At 36.6% G+C, this 27,422-nt stretch overlaps 1 protein-coding gene across 2 annotated transcripts in view; it reads right to left on the bottom strand.

The window, feature by feature from the left end:
• Nucleotides 1-966: 966 nt before the first annotated feature.
• Nucleotides 967-27,422, bottom strand: part of MRPS28 (mitochondrial ribosomal protein S28) — a 110,840-nt gene continuing 84,384 nt past the window's right edge. The window contains exons 3-4 of one of the 2 annotated variants that reach the window (XM_059166157.1): nt 22,279-22,338; nt 967-1,252 (exon numbers count right to left, since the gene is read on the bottom strand). In XM_059166157.1, coding sequence (XP_059022140.1) covers nt 1,087-1,252; nt 22,279-22,338 — 226 coding nt within the window. In that variant the 3' untranslated portion in view covers nt 967-1,086. The remainder of the gene's footprint in view (nt 1,253-22,278; nt 22,339-27,422) is intronic. The other variant, XM_059166158.1, reaches the window with a different exon arrangement.

Raw genomic sequence — 27,422 nt, 5'->3', positions numbered from 1 at the left:
CTCCCATCTCTGGCAATCTCTAGTCTGTTCTCTGTAGCCATGAGCTCAATTTTCTTTTTTTCCCTCTTCCAGATTCCACATATAAGTGAGATAATATGCCATCTTATCTTTCTTCTTATTTCATTTAGCATAATAACACCAACATCCATCCATGTTGCCAAATGGCAAGATTTCCTTTTTTATGGCTGAATTTTACATATATAAACACACACACACCACATTTTCTTTGTCTATTCATCCAATGATGGACATTTACGTTGCTCCCACATCTTGACTATTGTAAGTAGTTTTGCAAAGAACATGTGGGTTCAGATATCTTTTCAAGTTAGTGTTTTGTTTTCTTCAGGTAGGCACCCACAAGTGAAATTGCTGGATCATATGGTATTTCCATTTGTACATTTTTGAGGAAACTCCGTACTGTTTTCCATAGTGGTTGCAGCAACTTACATTCTCACCAACTGTGCAAGAAGGTTCCCTTTTCTCCACATCCTCACCAACACTTGCTGTTTCTTATCTTCATGATAACAGCCATTTTAATAGGTGTGAGGTGATCTCATTGTGGTTTAATCTGCATGTCTCTAATGATGAGTGACGTTGAGCCTCTTCTCATGGACCTGTTAGCCAACTCTATGTCTTCTTTGGAAAAATGTTCACTCAGGTCCTCTGTCTTCCCTGCCTTATTTTATCCTTGGCACATATCACTGTCTTAACACACTACATACTTCACCCATTTATTTTCTATTTCCCCTAAAGGGAAATTCCACAAAGCAAGCAATCTTACCTAATTGGTTTACTGCTGTTTCGAGCAGTGCCATGCAGGTAGCAAGCACTCAAAACATATTTATTGAATGATAGAATTTCTCAGAGTAGTTATATTACCCCAGTCAAAGGAAAGAGTGGGTGTAAAAGGCAGGGGGCAAGGGGTAGGGAGAAACAGCTAAAGAAAATTCTAACGAATAAGAGCTATAATTATAGCTTTCATTTATTGTGTCTTCTTTCAATCATTTATTCACAATTTTCTAATTGCATTCTTGAATATCTGGGTTCAACAAAACAGGAGTGACTCCATTAAGCAAAGTTTGTTTCTTATTCACGATGTTCCTCTTTTGATTTTGCATCTTTACTCTCCTGGATTCCTAAGAGAATTGCATCCGCCTCGAGTATAGTTGTATCTGTGGTCGCTCCCAGGAACCTAGATGTAAGTTCAAGATCTAACAGCCGCAGCCGGACTCTGGTTCCCTTCTGGTATTTCCTAAATAGTAAGAAAAACAGTTCCATGAATTCTGCATATTATAACACCAACAACTAGTTTAAAGTAAAACTCAAATTCTATTTTTAATGTGGCAGCTCAAAATAAAGATGTTAATACACCTTTTTGGGAAAAAATCTTTATACCAGTATTTCAGAAATAGTTGTTTTTGACGGAAAAGTGATTTAGATACATCAGAATTTTTATCTTAAGGTGACTTTTAAAGATTTTATAAGCAAAATAAAACCATAGTCCAAACCAGAAGTCAAACAAGTCAGTTCTTGGGAAACTGACATTTATTTTAATATGTCACCCATTCTTTAAAATCAGAGAGTGATATCAAAGGGAAAAAAAGATTTTCAGATATATTTTTTTCTTCTAAAGAAAGAAGAATCTTCTCTTAAAGTAAAGGAAATTTTACAAAACCAAAATGGAAAAAAGTCTAAATATGGATCTTACTATTGGGGCTTGACTGCACTGTACTTAGTGTAATGACAGCTATAACATGCATTATGGCTCACTTGGTCAATAAAATCACATTTTATAATACCAAATGAAAGCTTAAACTCATTTTCCTTCTTCCTTGATCAAGTGTTTTAAGAGTGTAATACCAATGTTACGAAAAGGTGCAGGAAAATGAAAATATTGCTACTGACCGAAATCCAAAAATCTTTAAAGATCCGAAATATGCAGGCATAGCTTGTTTCACTATGCTTCCCTTTGCACTATGCGGATACTACATTTTTTACCAATTGAAGGTCTGTGGCAAGTCTGTGTGGAATCAGTGTTACTGCCACCATTTTTCCAACAGCAGTTGCTCACTTTGTGTCTCTTTGTCACATTCTGGTAATTTGCACAACATTTCAAACTTTGTCACTATTATTATATTTGTTACAATGATCTGTGATCAGTGATTACAACTGGTTGAAAGCTCAGATGATGGTTAGTAGTTCTTAGCAATAAAGTATTTTTTAATAAAAGTATATGCAGTTAAACTTCGTAGGGTTTGAACTGCACAGGTTGACTTATAGGTGGATTTTTTTCCAATAAATATAGTACAGTACTGTAAATGTACTTTCTCTTCCTTATGACTTTCTCAATAACATTTTCTTTTCCTTTCTTTTTTCTTTTTCTTTCTTTTTTTTTTTTTTTTGAGAGACGGTGAAAGAGTAAGTGCGAGCAAGGGAAGGGGAGAGAGAGAGGAAGAGAAAGGAGCTCTTGCCCAGAATGGAGCCTGAGGTGGGGCTTGATCTCACGACCCTGAGATCATGACCTGAGCGGAAACTGACAGTGAGACACTTAACTGACTGAGCCACCCAGGTGTCCCAATAACATTTTCTTTTCTCTAGCTTACTTTATTATAAGAACATAGTATATGTAATACACATAATATACAAAATACCATGTTAAATGACTGTATTATCAGTAAGGCTTCCAGTGAACAGTAAACTATTAGTAGTTAAGTTTTGGGGGAGTCCAAAATTATAACTGGATTTTCAACTGCATGGGGGTTAGCTCCCCTAACCAATGCATTGTTCAAGGGTGAATTGTACATTGCCTTTTTAGACACAATTTAGACACTATTATTGCAATTTAATAGGCTAACGTACAGTGTAAACATAACTTTTACATGCACTGGGAAACAAAAAAATTCATCTGGCTCATGTTATTGCAATATTTGCTTCATTGTGGTGGTCTGGAACTAAGCCTGCATTATTTCTGAGATATGCTTGTGCACTTTAAGTATTCTATATTAATTTTAAAATTAAATAATTTTACATAAATGGAAAGTAAAGAAACAAAGTTCTCCCAAAAAGTCACTGGAAAAGGACTTTAGACCATACAATGAATAGTCTCCACACAATGTCTTATTAGGTATTCTGAAGGACTTTATAAATGGTCCATTAAGTAAACATGAAGATTCTTTTTTTTTTTTTTTTTTTTTTTTTTTTAGTTTTTATTTCTTTATTTGACACACAGAGAAAGTACAAGCAGGGGGAGCAGCAGGCAGAGGGAGAAGCAGACTCCCCACTGAGCAAGGAGCCCGATGTGGGACTCAATCCCAGGACTGGATCATGACCTGAGCTGAAGGAAGACACTTAACTGATGCAGCCACCCAGGTGCCCCAGGATATTTGGTTTTTTAAAAACATATTTTTTCTGCCTATAGAAGTAAACATTCTTTTGTAAAACGGTGAATTGGTCATATTTTTTGTCCTCCTATATGTATATTTACATGTATGCATACATGAGTGTGTATATGACAGCACAGATCTACCTATGTGTTTAAAAAATTAAAGAGATATCCTAGAATATTAACTGAGGCATAGCTTTATATTCTTAGAACACAGCAATTATAGAACATATTCTAAATGAATTAACCACCAGGAAAATAAGGTTAGTGCATAGACAAGGTAAAGCTCAACACTATTTTCTGCATTACTTGGACTGTAACCTATGTTCTAATAGATTCTTTCATTTGTCCTCGCAGCATGACTTGTAATTCATCCAATCAGCTTTGACTCAGGTTGACCCTTCCTCCCCTCCTTTCCTGCAACATCCAGTTAGCAAGTTTTGTTCATTTCTTTAACAGATATTACTTGAAGTTAACCCTTCAAGTCTTGCAACCCCCTGGCTGAAATTTGAGGTCTGACGTGATCTTCTCAGAGACCACGTTTCTAGCTCGCTTCTCAAGATGGGTTGCCTATCTTGGCCTAATATCCATTCCCACATACTGCTATTCTTCTGTACTTTGGCTTCTATTGCCAGGACTACCTGACCTTATCGTCTAGCCCATTGATTCTTAAGTTCTAGGTAGAACTGGATACATCAAAGGTAGCTCCCGAGCAGCTTGGAATTCTCCTTGTCAGAATGAAGACTCCGTGACTGGAATTCCCTTGGAAGAAAAAGGTTTTGCGGTTATACACTTGGATGCGAATCTGAGCCCTGAGAGTTACTAGTTGGGTAACCCTGGGTAAACTGCTTGCTCTGAACCACAATTTCCTCATCTACAATGACAGCGATTCCAACCATTTTGCAGGTGAATGTTAAAGGGGATAATATGTTGAAAACACTTAGCATATGACTGCAAATGTTAGTGCCCCTCACATACTTCTATTGGTTACTGTGTAAGTCTCTGATTTCTCCTTAGTCTGTACGTTCCCCCAAGATCAGGCACTGTTACTTATCTCTGTATCTTTCCAGTACTGATGCAGCAGGCACTCAAAAGTCTGACAATAAATTAATATGACACTTGCTGATAAAAGCCACCAGGTCACAGATGATCTAGCATTTCTATTTTCTTGGCTTTAGCAAGCTGTGTGGACTGGTATATTTACTTAGCCTCTCTGAAATCCGCCTGGCACTGTGCCTAGCATATAATGGTTAACAAATGTTAGGTTTCTTCTTCTACGGTTTATTGTTGCTTATTTCTTTTTACTTACTTGTAGGAGCATTACTCATAGATTATAAACTAATCATGAGGAGGTGAACCGTGACTTTTTATAAAAACAGCTGAACAAGTCACAAACACTAGGGACAAACAATTCTGGGCAATGTCATAGTAAAGAAGAAGTTTACAGTGTAAGTGATTCTGTGTCTGTCATATTAATGATAAAAATCTCTAATTAAAATAAAAGCAGAAACACCATGAGTGCCCAGTATGCCTCGTAATTTATGGAAAGCAAAAGTTCTGTCCCCATTTTTAGATGTGGTAGCCTTTTTTCTTTTTTTAAAGATTTACTTATTTTAGAGAGAGAGAGAGAACGAGTGAGAAGGGGAGAGGGAGAGAGAATCTCGAGCAGAGCCCACACTGAGCAGAGCCTGACAGAGGGGTCGAACTCACGACCTTGAGATCATGAACTGAGACGAAACCAAGAGTACAAAACTTAACCGACTGTGCCACCCACACACAGCAGCTTTTAATGATATGAAAGCTTTGCCTTAATCTCTAAAAAGTATGGAAATTCTAGGAATTACGCAGTGAGATGGAAAAGGAGAAGAAAAGGAAACTGCAGGCCTTTATGTGTGTTGAAAGAAATATTATCCAAATATACACATTGTGCACTACATAAAACAAAACAAAACAAAAACCTTTTACTCTCTTCTTTCTGCTATCTAGAGTAGCGGTTTCTACTTTTATGGTACTTCATTTTTATTCTGTATTATTACAGTTATTTCCGTGTGTTAACTCCTTTATCAGACTATAAGATCCTTAAGGGCAGGGATTTCCTATTTGTCTCTCACAGCACCATCTGTATACATGGCACATAATGTAGCCTTCGGAACAGTGGTTTCTGCACTTCCTGTACATCAGAAACACCTGCGGTATTGGTTAAAAATGCAAATGGAGGGAAACCACCCTGGGAGTGAGCTGGCAAATCTGAGGTGGACCTTAGGAGCTGAGTAAGCTTTTGGCAAGCTTCTCAGGTGATTCTGATTCAGACTCCTCTGGTCACCACTTGAGAAAATCTGGCCTAGAATTATGTTTATTATATACAGTCAAGTGCAGGAGGACAGGACAGTGTACATAAACACAAAAGACCAGTAAAATGAAGACCTGTGACAAAACTTTATGGCTACCATTAACAAGCTTCAAGAGTAACAGATGTTTTCCATAGCGATGATAGACTGTTAGGGTCATTTAGATAGATTGATGAAGTAAAGGAAGAAATGGAGGGAAGAAAGGAAGAAAGAGAGGAAGGAAAGAAGGTAGGAAGGAAGGAAGGAAGGAAGGAAGGAGAAAAGGAAAAAAGGGAGGGAGGGAAAGTCAAGAATGTATAATGGAGAAATGCACCTAAACAGAGTTCCTTGAACAAAGCCCACTGATGGCCTGCAGTGGGGCTGCCTCCCTGCACTCAGACTGTCTGTTTTGGAAAATCTAGGACATGGAAAGGTCAGTACACTTCTCAAACAGAAACAGAGCCATACAATTAATATGAAGTTCATCCTTGTTTTAACTTTGAAATACGTTATTAAAGAAGAAAAAAAAAAAAAGAAATAACTAATGTGTTTCGAGAACTCCACTTCTTCCAATGTAATTTGAGGTGAACCTTCCAGTACTGTAGTCCTGGAGTCACTAATCACTAACATTATTTAGTCTTCTCATTTGGGTTTCCACTGTTCCACATAACAAGATTTAAAATGAATATGCCAGGGGCTCCTGGGTGGCTCAGTCAGTAAAGCATCTGCCTGTGCTCAGGTCATGATCCCAGGGTCCTGGGATCAAGCCTTGAGTCAGGCTCCCTGCTCAGTGGCAGTCTGCTTCTCCCTCCCCCTCTGCCCCTCCTCCCCACTTATGCTCGCTCTCGTACTCTCTCAAATAAAATCTTTTAAAAAATAAACAAAAAATAAAATGAATATGCTAGTAAACTCTTTTTTTCAGATTGTCTGTGCAGCCTTTAAATGGTCACTTTATTCAAAGACTTGGCCTAAGTATAAAAATCCAGAAAAGGCAATAGGGTGACTGAGAACATGGGCTCTGGAGTCAGATAACTAGACGTGCACAGAACTAGACATGTTCACAGTAACTCTGAGCTGCTTCAGCTCAGTTTCGGTGTCCTCATTTGTAAAATTGGAACCCATGTCCCAGGCTATCGTGAACATGAACTGAATTAACACATGCCGGAGCCCTTATAAAGCTCATAACTGTTAGCTATCACCACCACTCACCATCACCACCAGCATCACCACCATCAACACACATCCAGCAAAAACTAGTCCTCCATGTTGGAGTGATGCAGAGTATAAGAGCACTTTCAGTTCCGACTGAATCAATACAAGATTCCCACAGAAGGGAAATTTGGAGGTGGGTTTTCTTCCCATATTTGCTTTGATTCAAATTTTACTTATTTTAATGGTGTAAGTATTCTTCTCTTTAAAAAGATGGTAACAAAAATGTTCTATAAAAATGAAAACCATTTCTTTTGAAATGAATGATGAATTTCCAGTGAGGATATGAGGCAAAATAGCTCTGAACAAAAGCAAGCAAAATTCAAAGAACTACACACTGAACGGTCCGCATTTCCCAGCACTGACCACAATCTAACTAAAAACAAGAAAACCATATATACTGTCAATCACAAAAGGGTCACAGTGATTTATCTACTCTCGTACTCTTTTCAGGAGGGGCTCAGGAAAATGGAGGGGCAGGAAAAGGTGTCTCATTTTACCTATCTGCTATCCCTCTTGCTTCATTAACTTTTGGTGGAATTAATAAGACTTTTATGCAACTACTTCTGTTTTTCACATATGCCATTTCTTAGAAGAGGAAGATAGCAATTTCTATAGATTCATTATTTGTTCTTCCAAGAAGCAATCTTTAGCTTCATTTTAAATTCAGTAGTAGCCTTAACTGGTAACTTAATCAACTACCTCCTTTCATGGTTTTTCTAAACCTGAATCTGTCTCTTCTGTCTTCTTTTTATAATGGAGCTTTATTATTCTATTATCTAGTTCTTCCTCATTCCTCTGATTGTATCAATGGACTCTTCTAAAAATTGCACAGATACCCATGACAAAATTTTGCTACAATGTGGAAGGGGTTCATAGATTACCTGAAGGCCATCTATGTACCTCTAAAATTAAGCAGCCCCAGGGATGCCTGGGTGGCTCAGCCAGTTAAGTGGCTGCCTTCGGCCTGGTTCATAATCCCAGGGTTCTGGGATTGAGTCCTGCATCAGGGTCCTTGCTCAGTGGGAAGCCTGCTTCTCTCTCTGCCTCTGCCTGCCACTCTGCCTACTTGTGCTCTCTCTCTGACAAATAAATAAAATCTTTATAAAAAAATAAAATTAAGGGGTGCCTGGGTGGCTCAGCGGGTTAGGCCGCTGCCTTCGGCTCAGGTCATGAGCTCAGAGTCCTGGAATCGAGCCCCGCATCTGGCTCTCTGCTCAGCAGGGAGCCTGCTTCTTCCTCTCTCTCTGCCTGCCTCTCTGCCTGCTTGTGATCGCTCTCAAATAAATAAATAAAATCTTTAAAAAAAAAAAAATAAAATAAAATAAAATAAAATTAAGCAGCCTTGCTCTATATTTTAAGTCTGTTTATCTCTCTCAAAGGATAAGAAATGAGTTCTCATTTTATTGACACATCATGGTCCTGTGATAATTACTTCTGGTTTTGTCGTTGTTGTTTCATTTTTTAGATTTGTTTGTTTATTTATTTATTTATTTGACAGAGAGATAGAGCACAAGTAGGCAGAGTGGCAGGAAGAGGAAGAAGCAGGCTCTCCCCTGGGCAGGGAGCCCAATGCGGGGCTCCATCCCAGGACCCTGGCATCATGACCTGAGCTGAAGGCAGCTACTTAACCAACTGAGCCCCCCAGGCGCCCCAATTACTTCTGTTTTATCTCCAAAGTGCTTCTTAAGAAAACCCAGGACTAGTTACTGCACAAGCTCATGGAGCTAATGCTTAAACCCATACAAAGCCATACAGCTTTATTTTCTAATGGATATAAAAATCCATAATAAGATGGGATCACGAAGGAGACAAACTGTAAGAGACTCTCAATCTCACAAAACAAAGTGAGGGGTTGCTGTGGGGGGTTGGGGGGTAGGGATAGGGTGGTTGGGTTATGGACATTGGCAAGGGTATATGTTATGGTGAGTGCTATGAAATATGTAAGCCTGTTGATTTATAGACCTGTACGCCTGGGGCAAATAATACATTATATGTTAATTTAAAAAAGAATATTAAAAAATTCATAATAAATGTAAAGGAAAAATTTTCTTTTATTATCCTTGGTCACTTAAGTCTACCCTATTAGAAATGAGTAAGGACAGGCATTAAAGAAGAATTAGACAAACAGCAGCATTATGTCTTCAAATTAAAAATATGGAAGAAAACAGATAAATCAATAAAAAGTACGCACAAAGAAACAGGTTTAAGATGATTATTGTATGAGGCTGGATGGACCCACTGTCTTGATGTTGGGCCCACCATAAAGCACAGGTTTTCTGAAATGTCTTGGAAATGCTTAGAGATACTTTTTGGTTGTCACAATGCTCAGGTCGACATTTAGCAGAGGGTGGGTGGAATGCAGACATTCTGTAATATACAGAACTCTCTGCACAACAGAATTGTCCTGCATCTGTGTTAGACGCTGATGTGGGTGGAAAACCTACTTGTAATTATCTAAGCCTAGAACTACATCTGCTAAAGATACCAAGTTATTTTTTTTTAAATAAAAGTTTAAGTATACACTAAATTTCCAGAAGTGTGATTGCTGTGTAAATGAACAGAAGACTTTGTTCAGAATGTTCACTGTTTCAGAAAAATCATATCACCATAAACAATACCACCATTTTATTTTTGTGTTTTGCTACATGTGGTAAGTGTATCTTCTTTATAGTTTAACCTTTGGCCTACTCTTTGCCTTGGTAGATCAGTTGCCTCTATGTCCGCCATCTAAAATACATGATTTAGGTTCTTATCTTTCAATGACATGGTCTGATAGAAACTTAACTAAAATATTCATAATACCAAACACCACAGCCCAACATGCCTTTTTGTGAAAACAGAAACACTTTAGATAAGGTTTGAGCACTTGAATTATGGCTAGTGTGAATGAGGAACTGAACTTTTAAATTATACTTAATTAATATAAATTTAATTTAAAAAGCCACATCACAGTGCAGCTCTAGACCATTTCAAATTGAGAAGCATATTTGTCCCACAACATATAAATATACATTGTGGCAGAAAGGCTAGTTTTGCAGGAAAGATAGCACTCTGAAATAATTTGTTGTAATAAATTAGATTAGCACTAAGTAGATTCAGCAATAATAAAGTCAGATACATGTTTGCCATTACTAACTCCTCAAACACTTCTTTCCTTTCTGTTATCTTTTGTATTCTTCCTCAATTCTATACGTGTGACACTGTACTAGACCCATAAGCAACTGAACTATCTTATTAGATATTTTGAGGTTATAATTAAGTTCTCCATAAAAATAGTTTCCCCCATATCCCAGGCATAAAAATAAGATATATGGAAAAAAAAAAAAAAACAAGACACATGGAAGTAAAATCACTTGCCTAATGCCACAAAGTGGTATGAAAGGATTCACAGATTTTTTTTCCTCTTCCTTTTCTCAAGTTCTCAATTACCTGCAACTTCTGGCAAAAACTATAAACTTAATCCCTTTAGGGGTGGTAAGAATTTACCACCACTTCATATAAGCTTATAATGTCTTCCCTTTTACATAAAACACAAGCCACACTGTTCATCTAACTCATTATTTTGACTGTCCTCCCATTAGAAAAATGATGACTTTCAGTGGTAACAAATAACAACATTAAAAAAAAAAATCTCTGTGGCTTCATGCAATTTTGTTTTTTACTTTTTTTTTTTTTTAAATTAGGAAAAACATCCCAGATACTAGTTTTTTTCAGGAATCTTGTATTTCTGCTGTCTCGAAAGGCAAATAGGATGTCTCCAATGAGCGCACTCAAAATAAAAATAGCCTGTGTTTCTACTGCTTGGTGTGTTTCTTTCTTTTAACTTCAAGTGCCTGCCTCTGACTGATCTTGGTGAACTCCAGCCTAAATGGATTCAATCCCAGCCTTCACCATGACTGCTCTCTTCCACTGTGCACTTTCTCAGACCATATGCTGAAGTAAATGAGCCTGCATGGCTGAGCTGTTTAGGAAAAGGGCAATTAAATCTGGTTTTGCATTTCTTTATTAAGGACATGGTTTAAAGACTTTCCTTTGGAGAGGTTTTTGACATTCTTTCCACAGACATTCTTTAACATCTGTCAGTGCATGCTAGTGATGGTTCTCATAGACTTAAAATAGAGAGAATCCCTGTGACTAGTTCTTTGATATAAATATATTAATAATACAAAGCTGACAAATATAAGGCTTGGATTAAACCTTAGTATCTAAAGAGAATATTGAATATTGTGAGGAATTCTGACTTTGTTAGTCAATTTAGCTGGCTTGCTATAATCGTAACTCAGAAGTTCTAAAAAGAGTTGTTTTTTTTTTAAATCATTAGACATCTATGTTTTTATTTCAATGAATTAAAACAGTTTAGAACTGTTTCTGATTTTCATACAATTCTTCATTTAAGTTTTCAGACTTAAGAAGTAAATTTTTTCTTTTCCTTTTTGAAGAGAAATGTTAAGATATTTCAACTGGTTCAATTAATACCAACTTGATCTTTTCTAATTTAAACAAATGTTCATAGTAATGTTGATCTGTATGTGAAGCCAGCAACTGGTCCATGCGCGTGCAAGTGCGTGTGTGTGTGTGTGTGTGTGTGAGAGAGAGACAGAACGCACAAAAGCACACATACTAGTGAGAGAGCATATGTGGAAATGTGTGTACTTTGTTCTTCAAATGAACTTTGTAAACATCACTTTCTTCATCTTTAAAAAGCATAGTGTTAGAAAAGATCTATGCAGTTCTATGATTTTGTTCTACTTTCATACAATCTTAAGTATTTGAAAACTGATAGAATGTAAAATGATTTTAAGTGCAAAACTGATTAAACTTACACAAAATGCAAGATTTTAAATAATTTTTACTAGCCACATAAAATATTATCATGGCCTTAAATAGTCTATGCAAACTACTTGGTGCATTCTGGATTTGTCTCACTTTTCCAAAATACCATCTGCCATGTTTCCCTGACCTATCTGGTCTATTGCTTCTTTCTGTCCAATCTGTCAGATGTCTTTCAAGATTTTCTCACCACTGTATTATCCACACTGTATTATCAAGCACAGCAGCTATGGTTAACAAAATAAAGGTAGGAAATGTTCATAAACTTCTAAAGTTCTCCAATACTTCCAGTCATTAAAATTTAAAATGCAGCACAAATCTCAAGTTCTAATTTATTATCCCAGGTCGTTAGAAGATGTAAATGGGAAACAAAATTATAACTAGAACTTCTGCTACCTTAATTATTACCAAAAGCCTTTTGAAAAAAACTAATGATTATCTCTTAAAAAACAAAACAAAAAAACTAGAGAGAGAATGCGCTTATCCACTAGGCCAAAATAAATAATGCAAATCAACTCGCAACTGGAAACCTACTGGCCATTATGGCAATGAGCAATGGATATTGTTCCTAATACCAACCTGCATTCCCTCAAGTTGCAATTGTCTTAAATAAGGATTTTTATTTTTTTCTGTAATTTTACTATAAATGTATGATTTTGTTTTTCCCTTTAACCAAGTTCTTTTTAACTTTTACTGTGCTAGTTAGTATTCTGTGTCACCATAAACAGAAGTTTTGTCTCATTCAAGCACTGATTCATTTTATGAAATATGAAAATGAAACATTTTAAAGTTCTAATAACTTTACTTTTTAATAATGTAGAATATACATATAATGTAATATATTACATACAGAATCAACAATGATAGTTATAATCTTTTCTCAGAGCTACAAAATAAGATGTATCAAGATTTGAGATACCTCAGATATGCTGATGACTAACACTGGGATCAAACCTGGAACTAGTATTATGACTCTGAAGCAAAAAGTGGATATATTTTGGGGTATATAATTTTTAAGCAAATACACGTATGTATTGCCAGAAAAAAGTTTTGTCAGTGTAGAACAGAGGAAGGAGTATGAACTTTGTATCATTGTAGAAAGATCTAGTTTTGACTCAGTGAATGGACTGTTCATTTATCTGTAAAAGAAGGGTAATATCTAACACCCGGCAAAGCTGATGTGAAGCTTCATGCATCATAAGGTATGGAATGTGCCTGGCACATAATACATATTCAATAAATACTAGCCATCATGGAATTTACCATATTCATACTTATATAAAGTATTAAGAGACAACTGAAAGCATAGTAACTTCAAATATGGATTTATAGAAGTCACTGGAACACTGTTCAAATGAACAAGTCTAGTAGCAATCTTCAATGTATATAAAAGAAACAAAAGGAAAATAAAACTCATTGAAGGCATTGAGTTTGAATTTGGAGCTGAGGGAGGGGGGGCTAATGAAATCCAGAAATTACCTTATAATTTTATAGGGACAGATTTGTTGACTCTACAGGGAGTCAGAACTGGAAGGCATAAAACTGCTCATGGAAGCTTTTTATACTTTTCCCCCCTTTCTTCTCTTTTTTCTTTTCCTAAAAATACTGATGCCAAGGGTCCAACCCAGACCTACTCTATCAAAATCAATGAGGTAGAGCCGAAGATTCATGCATATTTGGGAAAAAGCTCCTTAAATGGGTCTGGTCCCCTGACCTCGTTCAAAAAGCACTGGCTAATGTGTTCATAAATTAGATTCTCTGAGTCTTTGTCTCAATCAAATTCCAAATGAATCGTTCATGGTAGTTTCTGGGCCAAGCTGAATCTTGCCCAATTCGAGCTTTAATTTCCTAACAAGTGCATGCGGTACAGATATTATGTAGAAGGTCAAAATTAGAACTGCACTTTAAAAATATGAGACGAACAAAGTTGTTTTGCCATTATGAATACTGAAGAGATTAATATGTATTTTCATCTAAGCAAAGGGCTGAATCATTTTATGTTGGCTATGTAAGATTTACTGCAGTTAAGAATGTATTTTCATGACCAAAAGATTTCAAAATCACTTCCACAGTGCTTGAAAACCTAACACTAATATATACAACAAGAATAAATTTACTTCAAAAAATTATCTTATGGCAGATGTTATCTCATTACCTCAGCTCTAAAACATCTTTGATTATTTCCTCTACTGGTAGAATCTCTCTCTCCAGATTCCTAATTCTCTGCACTTTTGACTACATTAAGAAACAGAAGACTTCTAAATTCATTGTACCAACCCATTTTCAGAGTTTCCTTTTTTCCTTTTTCTCTTGTTTCTCTCTCTCTAAATTAATTACTTATTAAATAAGTATTATTAAATTTTCAACAAATACCTACTCAATATCTTTATGAGGTAAGGGGATACCAACAAGAAAGAATCTATCCTGTCCCCTACCAATCCCACAGATTCAAGAGCCATATTCTACCTTGGTGGGACATAGAACTACTTTAGCAGATTGGTCCTGATTTCTGCACCCTTTCAACAAGAGATGAGACTACCAGATGCCTTTTTTTGTTGTTGTTGTTTTTAAGATTTTATTTATTTATTTGACAGAGATCACAAGCTGGCAGAGAGAGAGAGAGAGGGAGAAGCAGACTCCCTGCTGAGCAGAGAGCCCAACACAGGGCTCCATCCCAGGACCCTGAGATCATGACCTGAGCTGAAGGCAGAGGCTCAACCCACTTGGTGTCCACCAAGGCACTCTTGGAAAGCCAAATTCTTAACAGATGGTTATTGCAGTAGCTTATGTGGGCTGGCAAGGATGAGAAAGGAAAATATTTTATAAAAGAATTGGACCCATACTTCAGATTTCATATAATTCAGAGTGTTTCAAATTTTTAAACAATCTCCAGTGTAGGCCAAGAACCAGCATCAGTGAGGAGAGAAGATGGAAGGGGGAGGTGGAGGGAGGGTAGAAGGTTCAGGGGGTGGAAGACAAAACTCCTATCACAGGCCAATACTGAAGTTAGGTTGGTTTTAAAAAGACCCTTAGACTTGGAATAGAGCTTGTGACTTGACACTGACAAGCTTTGGTTGATATCTGCCTTTTGCACCTCCAAATCTGGGCATATTTATTAAACACTCTAATTCATGCCCTTTAATTAAAAACTGGGGTCACAGAAGCTTAGAGAAGCTGGAAATCAGAAATATAAAAGAAAACTAACTAGTTTAAAGGTATTTCATGTGATACTGTAGTTTTAGATTACGGTCAAGCTCAATAAAAGTCAGCAATGTGGCTTTGCAACCCCAAAAGTTAATGGAATTTTTGGCAGAATTAGTACAAATGTGTATTTCACATAATAATCCCAATCGCCTTTCACTTCTCTGACTATATCTAGAGAATCGTCATCCACCTGGGTAACACAATCATAGGGTCATTGTTATTTGGGGTCTATCCTAAAGAAGATGGTAAAATAATGCTATGTTGAATGATGAATTAAGGGAAGGAAAGCATTTAGCAGGTTGAACAAGAGGATCTTATTACATGAGTGAAGAATCTGAAAGGCTTTAATATTAAAGAGGTCACAATATTTATTTCATGCATCTATTCTGTGTACCTCCAAAAAAGAGAAATAAGAAAAACGGGTAGAAATTATAGGATGGCCAACTTAGCACACTTCAGGTTACTATGAAGAAGAGCTTCTAACAAAGTTGGCTGGAAAGAGAACTGGTAGTTTTGTATATTAATGGAGGAAATCACAGGAAATTTTTTTCCTTCTGATTTAAGAAAAGATACTGTTTCTGAGAACATTGGTATCTAGAGTGATTTTGCTCTAAATGCTAATAGAGTAAAATACTGTCAAGTCAAAAATCTTGGAATGGAATTCTGCAAAAAAAGAAATTTGATTATCTCTGAACCAAAATCAAAGCACCTATTATAATTACAATTAAAATAAAAGCTTTTTTGTTTGCTTTTTGCTTTTATTTGATAGGAGGCTCCGGTTATTTCTTTGGGGCTAGATAATGAAATTATTTTAAAGTTCTTACTACCCAGAAAACAACATTGAAAACAGACTAAAATTCTGTAAGAAGTGTTACGTTAGCATTTTGACTAATATAAGTATTGTTAAATAAATTATGTCTTTAAAGTAAAGCAGTGCAAGATAGCACAGTGATTTAATTCTTCCCTTTACATCAAAAAGGATTAGTGGTCCTTAATAAGAAATTCTTAACTTTGACAAGCACTCAGTTCCCCTCTCAAATTCTAATTACCTGCACCTAGATTCCCTTGCCCAGAGTATATGGACTTTCTAAATCAGTGCCTACAAAATGGGAGAAAAAAAAATCTCAAGATTCTGGAACTTCTGAACTTGCTAAGAAAACATGAATGAGCAGCTATATTCTGTTCAGAGAACAAATGTCACATCATATTAACAGCTAAAGAAAGCCATAGTTTACAGTTTTGCTGACTAGATAACTAAAACCTTGGATAACAAACTGACTGTGTTTAAGAACAATTCTTTTTCCTGATTTTCTCATTTTATGTGAACAATTCTATGATCATTATGCAATCTTGGACAAGGCTATCTTCTTTCGTGAAATAGGAATCACCATAGTACCTACCTTACTAGGATTTTTGGCAAGATTGCACAAGAGAATACCATAAAAGTTTAGTCAGGACACACCCTGATTTAACAAATAAATACTTCAGGCGTATAACTAGCTACTTTCTGTCACAATTAATGTAGGTCCAGCTGTAGGGTTTACTGCAGGGGGCAAATTGATGTGGCAGGGGGCTGACGCCTGTTGGGGATGGAGAATAGTTGACAAAAAGTTTCCAAAGATGCCCTGTTCACAGAAATCGGATTTAACTTTTGATGGATGTCAATTAACTAATCTTGATAAGCAATAGCAGCTGGACTTTGGAGCAAGTGTGTTTCTAGACCCTAGAGCACCTCTCTGTTGAGAGCAGGACCCATGTGACTAGGCATATGGGAACAGAGTATGAGCGCTGAGGAGGATGGGCCTGGCATGACTGCTTGCTCTAGATCTGGCACTCAAACCTGTCCATTTGTTCACTGGTTTAGTCACTCAACAAGTATTTCTGAAAAGCCCAGCTGCAGCAGGTACTGTTCTAGGTGCTGGAGTAACCAGTGTGTAAGACGGGGTTCCAGCATTCACAGAGTTTACAATGTGGTAGAAAAGGACAATAAACCAACCAGAGAGGAGTCAGTGCTGTAGAGAAAATTAAAATAAGGTGATACGATGGAGACGGATGACACTGGGCTGGGTGGTGAAGGAAGTAATCTCTGAAGAAATGACAAATTTAAGTGGATCCCTGAATGAGCAGAGTCAGCTATGTAAAGATGGGGGCAGAGCACTTCAGGCAGGGGCACGGTTAGTGCAAAGGCTCAAAGGTGAGACAAGGTTGGCATGATTGGAGAAGCAAGAGAAAACCAGTATGGCTGGGGAGCCCTGGGTGACAGGGAGACAGGTAGGAGCCAGAGGCAGAGAGGTAGGCCAGACAGGGCTTCATACACCAATGTAAAAGGTTTGGGGTTTGTTTTTTTGTTTTTTTTTTTTTTTAGATGTTCATGAAAAGCGCAAGTAGAAGGGAAAAGCATGATCAGGTTTCTGTTTAAGACTGCTTGGGCTGTGCTTTGGAAAATGAACTGTAGAGGACAGGGATGGAAAGACACTGGGTGGAACTTGTCCACAGGCAAATGCACCGTGAGATCTAGGCTGCGCTGGCATACCAAACTGCAGACTTAGAGCAACCAGATCTAGCTCCACAGATAATACTGCCCGTCCTGGGTTCTAAGTCATTCAGGATCAGAGGAGAGCTGAGCTGATTCTTTAATACACTGCTTGTGTTCCTCTTAGTTTCACAAACAATTTAGGCAGGTGCACAACCACCTATTTCCTATCATAATTGGCATAGGCCCGGCTGTGAGGTTCTCTGAGGCAGGCAAACTAATCTGGCGATAGAGAGTTGAATCCTTACGAAGACAGACAACAGTTGACAGTTTTCAAAGATGTGCAGTGGGATCTAGGGTTGCAGGGCTTCTAAAATTTTCCAAAGGAGTATTACTCCTGCACTTATTTTTTATATATGTATGTATTAGTCAGCTTGGGCTCCTATAGGAAAATACTACAGGCTGGGTGTCCTAAACACCAGACATTTATTTTCTCACAATTCTGGAAGCTAGGAGTCCAAGATTAAGGTTCTGGCTAATTTGGCTTCTGGAAAGATCATGCTCCCAGCTTGCAGACTGCTGTCTTCTCACTATGTCCTCACATGGCCTTTACTGAGTGCACACATAGCAAGAGAGTGATCCTGTGTCTCTTCTCATTTTACAAGGACACCAATCCCGTTGGATTAGGATCCCACCTTAATGACCTCACTTAGCGTTTATTACCTTCTTATAGGTCCTTTTGCCAAATATAGTCACATTAAGGGTTAGGGCTCCAACATACAAACTTTGGGGGAACATAGTTCAGTCCGTAACAATGTGTTATTTTCATATGAATTCCTATTTGTATATACCACACAGATACATGGGATATGAAGAATAATTGTGATCTTAAGGAGCTCAGAAGTCTAGCAGGAGAGATAAGCAACTATAACAAAATATGGAATACTATACTAGAGGTATATGTAAATGCACTTAGGCCTATTAGAGAAAAAAATGTCAGGGACATTTCTCTACGACATTCTCCCTAGGGAGAATAACTGGTATTTATGTTAAATTTTACAGAGTAAGTGGAAATTCACCAGTGAGGCAGACGAGAAAATCCAGACCTACCTCAAAACCCAATTTCTTTTCTCTTTTTTAAAGATTTTTATTTATTTATTTGAGAGAGAGAGCATCAGCAGCGGGGAGGGGTAAAGGGAAAGGGAAAAGCAGACTTCCTGCTGAGGTAGCAGCCTGGTATAAAACTCAATCCCAGGACCTGGGATCATGACCTGAGCCTAAGGCAGTCGCCATGCAGGCGCCCTTAAAACCCAATTTCTATGAAAAAGGCTTCTCTCTGCCTACCCTAGCCTAAAGATATATACCTTTTACTGAGTTTTAAGAATAATTATCATTTATGTAGGTCATTTGGCCATTTAAGCAGTGTTCTGAGGTATGACTTCTAGTATTGAATTATTAAAATCTTTCATTACTTACAACTTTGAATGAGTACATGGCTTGTTTTCTAACCAGAATGTAGGTTTCTTCAAGGTAAGGATCATATCTGATGAATCCTTCAACAGAGTAGGAACTCAGATAATGAATGTTGCTTTGATTTGATGAGACTGAAGGTCACAGAAGAGACTTAAATGTGAGAATCAGGAGCTTTAAAATCAATTAGGACCGACTCCTCACAAACAAAGAGACTATTACTGGTTAGTTTCTCTGGGTCTCACTTTTTTCTGGCTCTTGCAAGCACTAGGCCTCCATGAACATACTAGCTCAATCTCTTATTCAACAATCCCATCTAATTAGGGGTGACTGTAAGGGTTCCAGTCTCTATGATTTTTGATAGTCTCCTTTCTTGTTTAGACTTTATCTAAGCAACTAAAAGGCCATAAAAATTCATTCAATGTTATATTTAACATAAAAGCAGGAAAGGGAGGGCAACTAAAAGCAATTCAAGGATCAATCCTTAAAGTTTAAATTTTAACCTTAAAATACAGTTAAAATCTTTGTTAGCATCTAGTACAGCACAGCTAATTGTTCTACTTCAAGTAAACCACAGGGAAGACTAGGACAGGTAACAGTGGCAGGCTAATTAAAAAATACTTACTTTTGCCTTCTAGTGATTAGATTTAAACATATGGTATAAACATTTCACAATACAGTACTTAATATATTAAAAAAAATACGCCAATGCTAATATAAAACATGTATGTTTTCCACCTTCTATTCTGTAACAAAACCTTATCCTAAACAAACAAGCAGGCTAAGCAGCAGCAACTCAATTAAAAAGATACTTTCCCCAACAATTCTGAAAAAGACTAGTTTGGTTACTGTAAAAATGAAAGAAATTAAAAAAAAAAAAGAAATAGTTCCATTTGAAAAGTGGTTACAGTTCTAGCTTTATAGTGGCAAACTCCTTTGTTAGGTCACAGTAAATAAATTGGTTGTTAAAAACTAGTGCTAGCAAAAAGTAATTCCGATGTCCAAGGACGGGACAGGCTCCATGACCACAAAACGCTGCCAGCTCTACCTTTTAAATAGAGTTTGCCAAGAGGAGTGTGTTACGAGCCAGGCTTGGCTGAAACAATCCACTGCCCACAAAGCTACTTTAATGTACTGTCTCTATTGAAAATCACAGCAATCCAACAATACATGACGATACTTTCCCATCACTGCAGCAGTTCCCACCACAGGCAACACTGTGTCTCCAACAAAGAAGGCTCACATTCTATGTCTGCGAAAACCCCAGTCCTGCCTACTACTGTATGGTTGCCAAGAGGAACATCTGTGTGCTCCACAGTACACAGCACTGGCTCTGTTTTCTTCTTTTTTTATTTCCTAGACAATAAACTGTGTGATTGCTTGGTAAGGAAATTGTCTTTCATTCCTTTCCTCTTCCCTTTTATTTATTTGTTTGTTTGTTAGTTTAACATGACAGTCAAACAACTACATCTGCCATCCATTATTACTTTGAGTCTACATCCTGAACACATAATAAAGTTAATTTGTTTTCTGATTTCATTTGATCTTAGACTTGTGATCATCTAAAAATTGCTGACTTTAAAGTTGAGTTCCCTAATACAAAGAGGCTATTCAATTCTCAGAATATTTTAGAATTTTATTTATATTTAGAAAGTCATAAATTCAAATAAAATATAAAAGAATGGCAATATATTCTCAAGAATAAAAAACCTTGTAAATGACAGATACCCTGTAGAAAATTTACAATATAAGCTATTAGTTCCATAAGAATATTATATTTTGGTAAAGACTTCTGTTATGTTTACCTTAACCTCGAATCAGTATTTGGGCTTAAAGAAGTTAAAAAAAAAAATTAAGGCACAACAAGACAGAAATGAATACGGAATATAACTGGGAATTTCTTAGAGATAAATGACATGTTAGGCCCACAACTTCTATCTGCTCCCCAAACAAACAAACAAAAATGCTCAATTTTATTAATAATCAAATAGATGAAATTAAAACTAGATACTTTCGCTATTGATATGATTAATATTTGAAAACAGAATACCTAAGTTTGTGAAGGAATAGACTGGCTGGGATTTTAAACCAGTACTACCTTTCTAGGGAGCAATTTGGTAAAACGAGTATTTATACCAGTTGGCCCAGCAATTTTACTTTTAGGATTTTAACCAAAACAAGTGAGAAGAGTTGGGCATCAAGATGTTTACTATACCTTTACTTAGAACAAATAATTTAGAAACAGCCAAGTATCTAACCATAGCACACTTGTTAAATAAATTAGGATACATCTCTACAAGGAATACTATACAACCAATAAAAATATAGTTTAAGAGACTATATGATAAAAGTATTCTTACTATATAGTTAATAAATGAAAAGAGTAGGTTATAAAATATGAGATATTCTGGAAGACTTAAAAGAAATTAAAGAAAATAAATAAAAAATTTTTAAAAACCCAAAAAACTAATTTAGACCAAATAAATATTACAAAAATACAAAATGTTATAATCAAATAAATCATTATAAACAAAAAAAATGAGATATGATGGCAACCCACTTTTTAAAAAAATATACTTGCTAGGGCGCCTGGATGGCCCAGTCGGTTAAGCATCTGACTCTTGATTTCAGCTCGGGTCATAATCTGAAGATCGTGAGATAGAGCCCCTGTATCAGACTCTGTGCTCAGCAAGGAGTCTGCCTGAGATTCTCTTCCTCTCCCTTGTCCCTTTCCTCACTCACATAAATCAATTAATTAAAAAATCATCTAAAAATAATATCCTTGCTCAGAAAATTAAAATGTTAGTAATAGTATTATTTCATGGTGATATGACCAGTTTCTTTATTTCATAATATGCTCTTAGTTTCAGAACCAGTAAAAAGCCCCTAAATTATTGCCTTCTTAAATAATACCAAAATTTAATTTATTATCATTAAGGAAATAAAGGATAACTCATTTCTTCTTAAAGATATGTGTTCAGGGCACTGGGTGGCTCAGTCAGTTAAGCATCCGCCTTCTGATGCTTATGCCTTATGCTTGGGTCATAATCCCAGGTTCCTGGGATGGAGCCCTGTGTCAGGCTCCCTGCTCAGTGGGGAGCCTGTTTCTCCCCCTTCCTCTGCATCTCCCCCCAACTCATGTGTGCGCACTCTCTCTAATAAAAAATTTTTTAAAAGATACATTATGTGTTTTCAAAACCTGTTCCACTGAAAATCATATAAAACTTCACATGAAAGCTATAGCAAGAGACAAACAGGAAGGGAGAATTAGTACCTAAAGGACTAGGAATGGAAAAATCTCAAGGTTTATCATTTTAAGTAACAGTGGACAATCACAAAATTACAATTCAGAAAGTTTAATGAAGATAAAGCTGACTTACACTGCTTTACATGGCCTGAAAGACCAGTCCATGTGATGTGCATCTCTCAGTTTCAGTAGACTGAAACAACAACAACAACAGATAACTATGATTTGTGTGTGTCATTACTGGTAGAAATGGAGTAAGTGGAAAATAATGGAATTTTTTTATTTCTTAAATCAAAGATGATATAGAGTGTATTTTTACCTTTCATAGTTTGACATTGCCTTACACTATAAAACTGAATTAAAGAGGCACCTGTGTGGCTCAGATGGTTAAGCATTTGCCTTCGGCTCAAGTCATGATCCCAGAGTCCCGGGATTGAGCCCCATATCGGGCTCCCTGCTCAGAGGGGAGTGTGCTTCTCCCTCTCCCTCTGCTTGCTTGTGATCTCTCTCTCTGTCAAATAAGCAAATAAAAGCTTTCCAAAAAATACAAATAAAAAAATAAAACTGGATTATTAAGAAAATCACTTACCACTTTTATTTTAAAAGGAGTCTTTACAGTAAATTTAATATGTTTACTCTCCTATGACATCTTGCATAGGAGCCAGAAAGCTACAAAGAGAAATCTATGAGTTCTGAAACCATGTAAAATATGGACTTGATCCCTTGAGTTACACTGTTCTTTTTCCATGACACATTTTGTAAACTAGTTTTAAACTACATGGCTATTTGTGATTCTGCTAACCTATGTATTTCTTTTGGAAAAAAATAAAATAATTTGTTTAAAGTGGCCAAAAAAAAAAAAAAAAAAAAAAGTGTTTCCAAAGCAGCTGTTAAATAAATGAGAAAGAGCTGTACTCTAGCAAGTGATACTGATTTACTACATGGTGTTTAGAAACCAGCACTGTTAAAAAAATAAATTAAATAAATAAAAACCATCATTGGAGGGACACCTGGGTGGTTCACTCATTTAAGCATCTGACTCTTGATTTTGGCTCAGGTCATGATATCAGGGTCCTGAGACAGAGTCCTTTGTCAGGCTCCGTGCTCAGTGGGGAGCCTGCTTGAGATTGTCTCCCTTATCATCTGCCCTGGCCCCAAGGGCATGCTCTTTAAAATAAATAAATAAATAAATAAATACATACATACATACATACCATCACCAAAAAAGCAATAAAAAAAAAGTACCTGGTTTGTGGTCTGGATTTCTCCTCACTATATACAAGCAGAGTTCATGTTATATTTTTAAAGTATTATTATTATAAAAGCCAATTAATCTGTTTTTTGTGTTCAGTAGTATACCACCAAGTCATGTTCATAAAAAAAGGCATAATAGCAAACTAGATAAATGAAGACCTATCAACAAATAGTACAACTTTTAAGAATGACAGACACTTTCTGATTCAATTACTAAATAAATGTACTGTGGGGAATGCTTGTCTACCCAGTTAAATGTGGACAACCTATTACCAAGACACAGGTAGGGGATATGCCACAGAAACACATAGCCCTTCACTGAACACTGGACTTTTTTTTAAATGGAGCTTTATTTAGCCCCTACTATTTACATGTTAACTCACTTATTTTCACACAAACAATTCAAAAGTGGATGTTACTATCACCGTTCTCCAAATGAAAAAACTTTCCCAAAGTCATACAGATAAAGAATAGTACAGCTCAAGATTCAAACCCTAATCTCTCTGATTCTCATCTTTGTTCTTTTCACTATGTTACTGGGTCAAACGAAGCAAAATGACTGAATGCTAACATTACAGGACACATTACGGGTTGATGTTTTAGCACTGAATGCCTCCAGATCACAAATACTCTACTTGCCAGTGTTTCCTCTCTCCCCAAAGACACTGGTAAAATCCACTTGTTCAAGCAAGTTAAATCCAAACTGAAGTGTCTGACATAAGAAAACTGGTAGATGGGAATGGGGAAAAAGAAGAGAGAGGGGGAGGCAAAACATAAGAGACTCTACTGAGGGCTGATGGAGGGAGGTGGGTTGGGGATGGGCTGAGTAGATGATGGGTATTAAGGAGGGCACTAGTGATGAGCATTGGGTGTTGTATGTAAGTGATGAATCACTAAATTCTACTCCTGAAACTAGTATTACACTGTATGTTAACCAACTAAAATTTAAATATAAGCTTAAAAATTTTTTTTGTAAAAATTTAACGAGGAGAATTGGTAGGACAACTTTTTTTGCAAATCTGTCAAAAAAGTACATTAATTAGACTGTCACATTATGACCTAATTGATTTCTAGAGAAACTGGACTATCAGTTCAGTGATATAAATGGATTTTCTGTTTAGGGAACTCTGATTTGATTACATACATAAATTTAAAAAAAACCAAAATAGTGTTCATATATACTTACAATTATTAAGCGAAGCCAAACATTTAACATAAAATCCAGGAGTAGAGGAATCTTTGGATACGCTGAGCCAGCTATGAGAGTGGGAAGGAGGGTGCTGGGGTGTTCTGTGTTGACTACTGCTTTGACTTTCATTTCTATCCACATGGACCAGCAATCAGTTTCAGAGACACTTACTGAAAGATCAGGGCAGAGTTTCTCTACAAACTCCTCAGAATGGATTCATTACCTCACCTGATTTCATTAATACTTTTATCCTTTCAAGATAATTTTGCTCAGACTGAAAAAAAAAAAGCATCTTTTGTGGTCACACCACATCCTTACACATTTGGAAGCAGGACACTCTTTCAATAAAGTTGTTGCTGGCTGAGATACACATTGATTCCTTAAGTATCATCATGATGCAGTCAGGCAATCAAACATTTTATGCCATCAATCAGTCCATTATATTTTTGGTCCTTTTGCCTACATGATGGTTTTAAGGCAGAAAGTATACCTAATCAGAGATACACATACTTACTTGCTCTTTTAGATCATTGTGACCATAACTGCATGTAAAAATGTATTGTGCAAGCAATAAATTATTTTTGTAGTAAAAAAAAAAAAAAAATCAGCCTAGTCTCCACCATCATTAAGAAACTGTTACTATGTATTCTGTTAAGGAAACTCCTTTTAAGAAGGGCACCTTTTAGTTTCCTGGTGTCTTTCCACAATGTTCTCAATTCCTCCTGTGATGCCAGAATGTGCCTCCGTTTCCCACATGGTTTTTAGAAGTAAACCACTTCTAAGCTCCTCTCTGCTAGGAAACCAAATAATCTTACTAAGAAATACATGTTCATAAGGGTAGATGAAGCTCTTTATAAAAAGGGCCAGAAATATCAATTCTTCGTTCTCAGCAAGGACTTGACGCAGTTGGGGGATGATGGACTGAAGGCTGATGTAGAGGCCTCATCCACAGATATTCTCATCCTTTACAAGTGGAGGGAGATTAACAGATACATATCAAGCAGAAACGTCTGGGAAGAAAACACCAGGTTCTAATTCAGAGGTTCTGTGGCCACTGTTTTTAGAACGTCACATTATTTTCAGATTCTTTTCTCTGTTTTGAAGAGCTGTTGTCACAGGAGCCTTATTCTAGACAAGTTATTTCTAAGGTCTCTCCTATATATTATGCTTTTGACATCAGTCTTGCAGAATGAGTTATATACTACAGATTCTGAAAGTACAACAGACAAATGATTAAGAAGCCCTGCTGCTATTTCACAGCAAAAGAAACTGTACAGCAAAGCCTTTCTTTCTTCACCATCTCCAAAGTTGCGTGTAGTTTTCCCACAGTATCGGGTTGCTGGTCGAGGTACACACACAACCTAGGTGATAATTCACTTAGATTTAAACTATTTTTTCAAAGCCGACTTTTCCAAACAATGCACCATCTACATTTTAAATGGTAGGTGAAATTCTACCACCACTCTTAAAAAAAGGGGACAAGGAGGTGCATTGTATTGGACAAAAGAAACGGAGGAAAGTATTGACAGTACAAACAATCTATAGTACCCTTGGGGTAGAAAGAATTGTTGAAAAGAGTTTTCTCACACGTGAAAAAGCAATGAAGCTCACAATGTTGATTATATGTCATGATTTTTTGGAGCTAGTATTGAAATACCTGAAAAGAAGCCATCTTTGTAAATATGTATAATCTTTTTCCTACTAATACATAAATCAGTGATATAAACCTATGCTTAAAAATAAAATTTAAGTTTTAAATCAGATTAATGAGAAGCTAGGAAAAAGTATGTCTTTAAGAAAAAGTGAGACAGGGGCACCTGGGTGGCTCAGTGGGTTAAAGCTTCTGTCTTAGACTCAGGTCATGATCCCAGGGTCTTGGGATCGAACCCTGTATCGGGATCTCTGCTCAGCAGGGAGCCTGCTTCCCCCCCCCCCCTCTGCCTGCCTCTCTGCCTACTTGTGATCTCTGTCTGTCAAATAAATAAATAAAATCTTTAAAAAAAAAAAAAAGAAAAGAAAAAGTGAGACATATAATCTTTGGTAGTTAATTTATAAATTTAATAATTTAAAGAAATACATGAAAGAGGTGCCTGGGGGGTGCTCAGTGGGTTAAGCCTCAGACTCTTGATTTCAGCTCAGGTCATAATCTCAGGGTTGTAAGATAGAGGCCCATATTAGGCTCCACATCAGACGCCATACTCGGAACAGAGACTGCTGGAGACTCTTTCCCTCTGCCCCTCCTCTGCTCATAATCAATCAATCAAATCTTAAAGAACTTCATGAAAATCCTCAAAGCTTCTAGTCCTTCCTCAATTGCAAATGAGGCAGTGTGACATATTGATCCACTACCTCCTTTATTCTTTCAGATCACCAATTGAAAAAAGATGCTCAAATACTACAAAGATGAAACTGCTATTCTATTTTCTCTGTATGTAACACATTGTGTTTGTATAAATTTAAGCCAGAAATCTTCAATGTTCACTTCCCCACAATACAAAATTGTTAAGAAAGACATCTGCGGAACAAAATAAACTAAATGTAGTCTAAAAATTACATTCTTGAGGCTCTCTGAGATGTCACCTAGTCAAACCTCCTGCCCTTAGTCCTCCTAAATTAACATGCTGCTTATAAGGAAACACAGCTCTTCCAAGACTTTAAACTCACCTTTTTTTTTTTTTTTAATAAGTCAAATTAGCTAGCATAATCTTGAAAGGTTTGGTTTTAAGTGTTTAAAAGTTAAGTTCATTAGCAAAGTCACTTGGAAAACAGTTTCAACAATTTAATCAGACCTAAAGAGAAGGCAGATATATGCATCTTCTGTTTGATTATTCAGC

The sequence above is a fragment of the Mustela lutreola genome, chromosome 3 (assembly GCF_030435805.1).
Source record: "Mustela lutreola isolate mMusLut2 chromosome 3, mMusLut2.pri, whole genome shotgun sequence".
NCBI lineage: Eukaryota > Metazoa > Chordata > Mammalia > Carnivora > Mustelidae > Mustela > Mustela lutreola.
The sequence above is the reverse complement of the archived record's forward strand: the minus strand, read 5'-3'. Positions and strand labels throughout refer to the sequence as shown.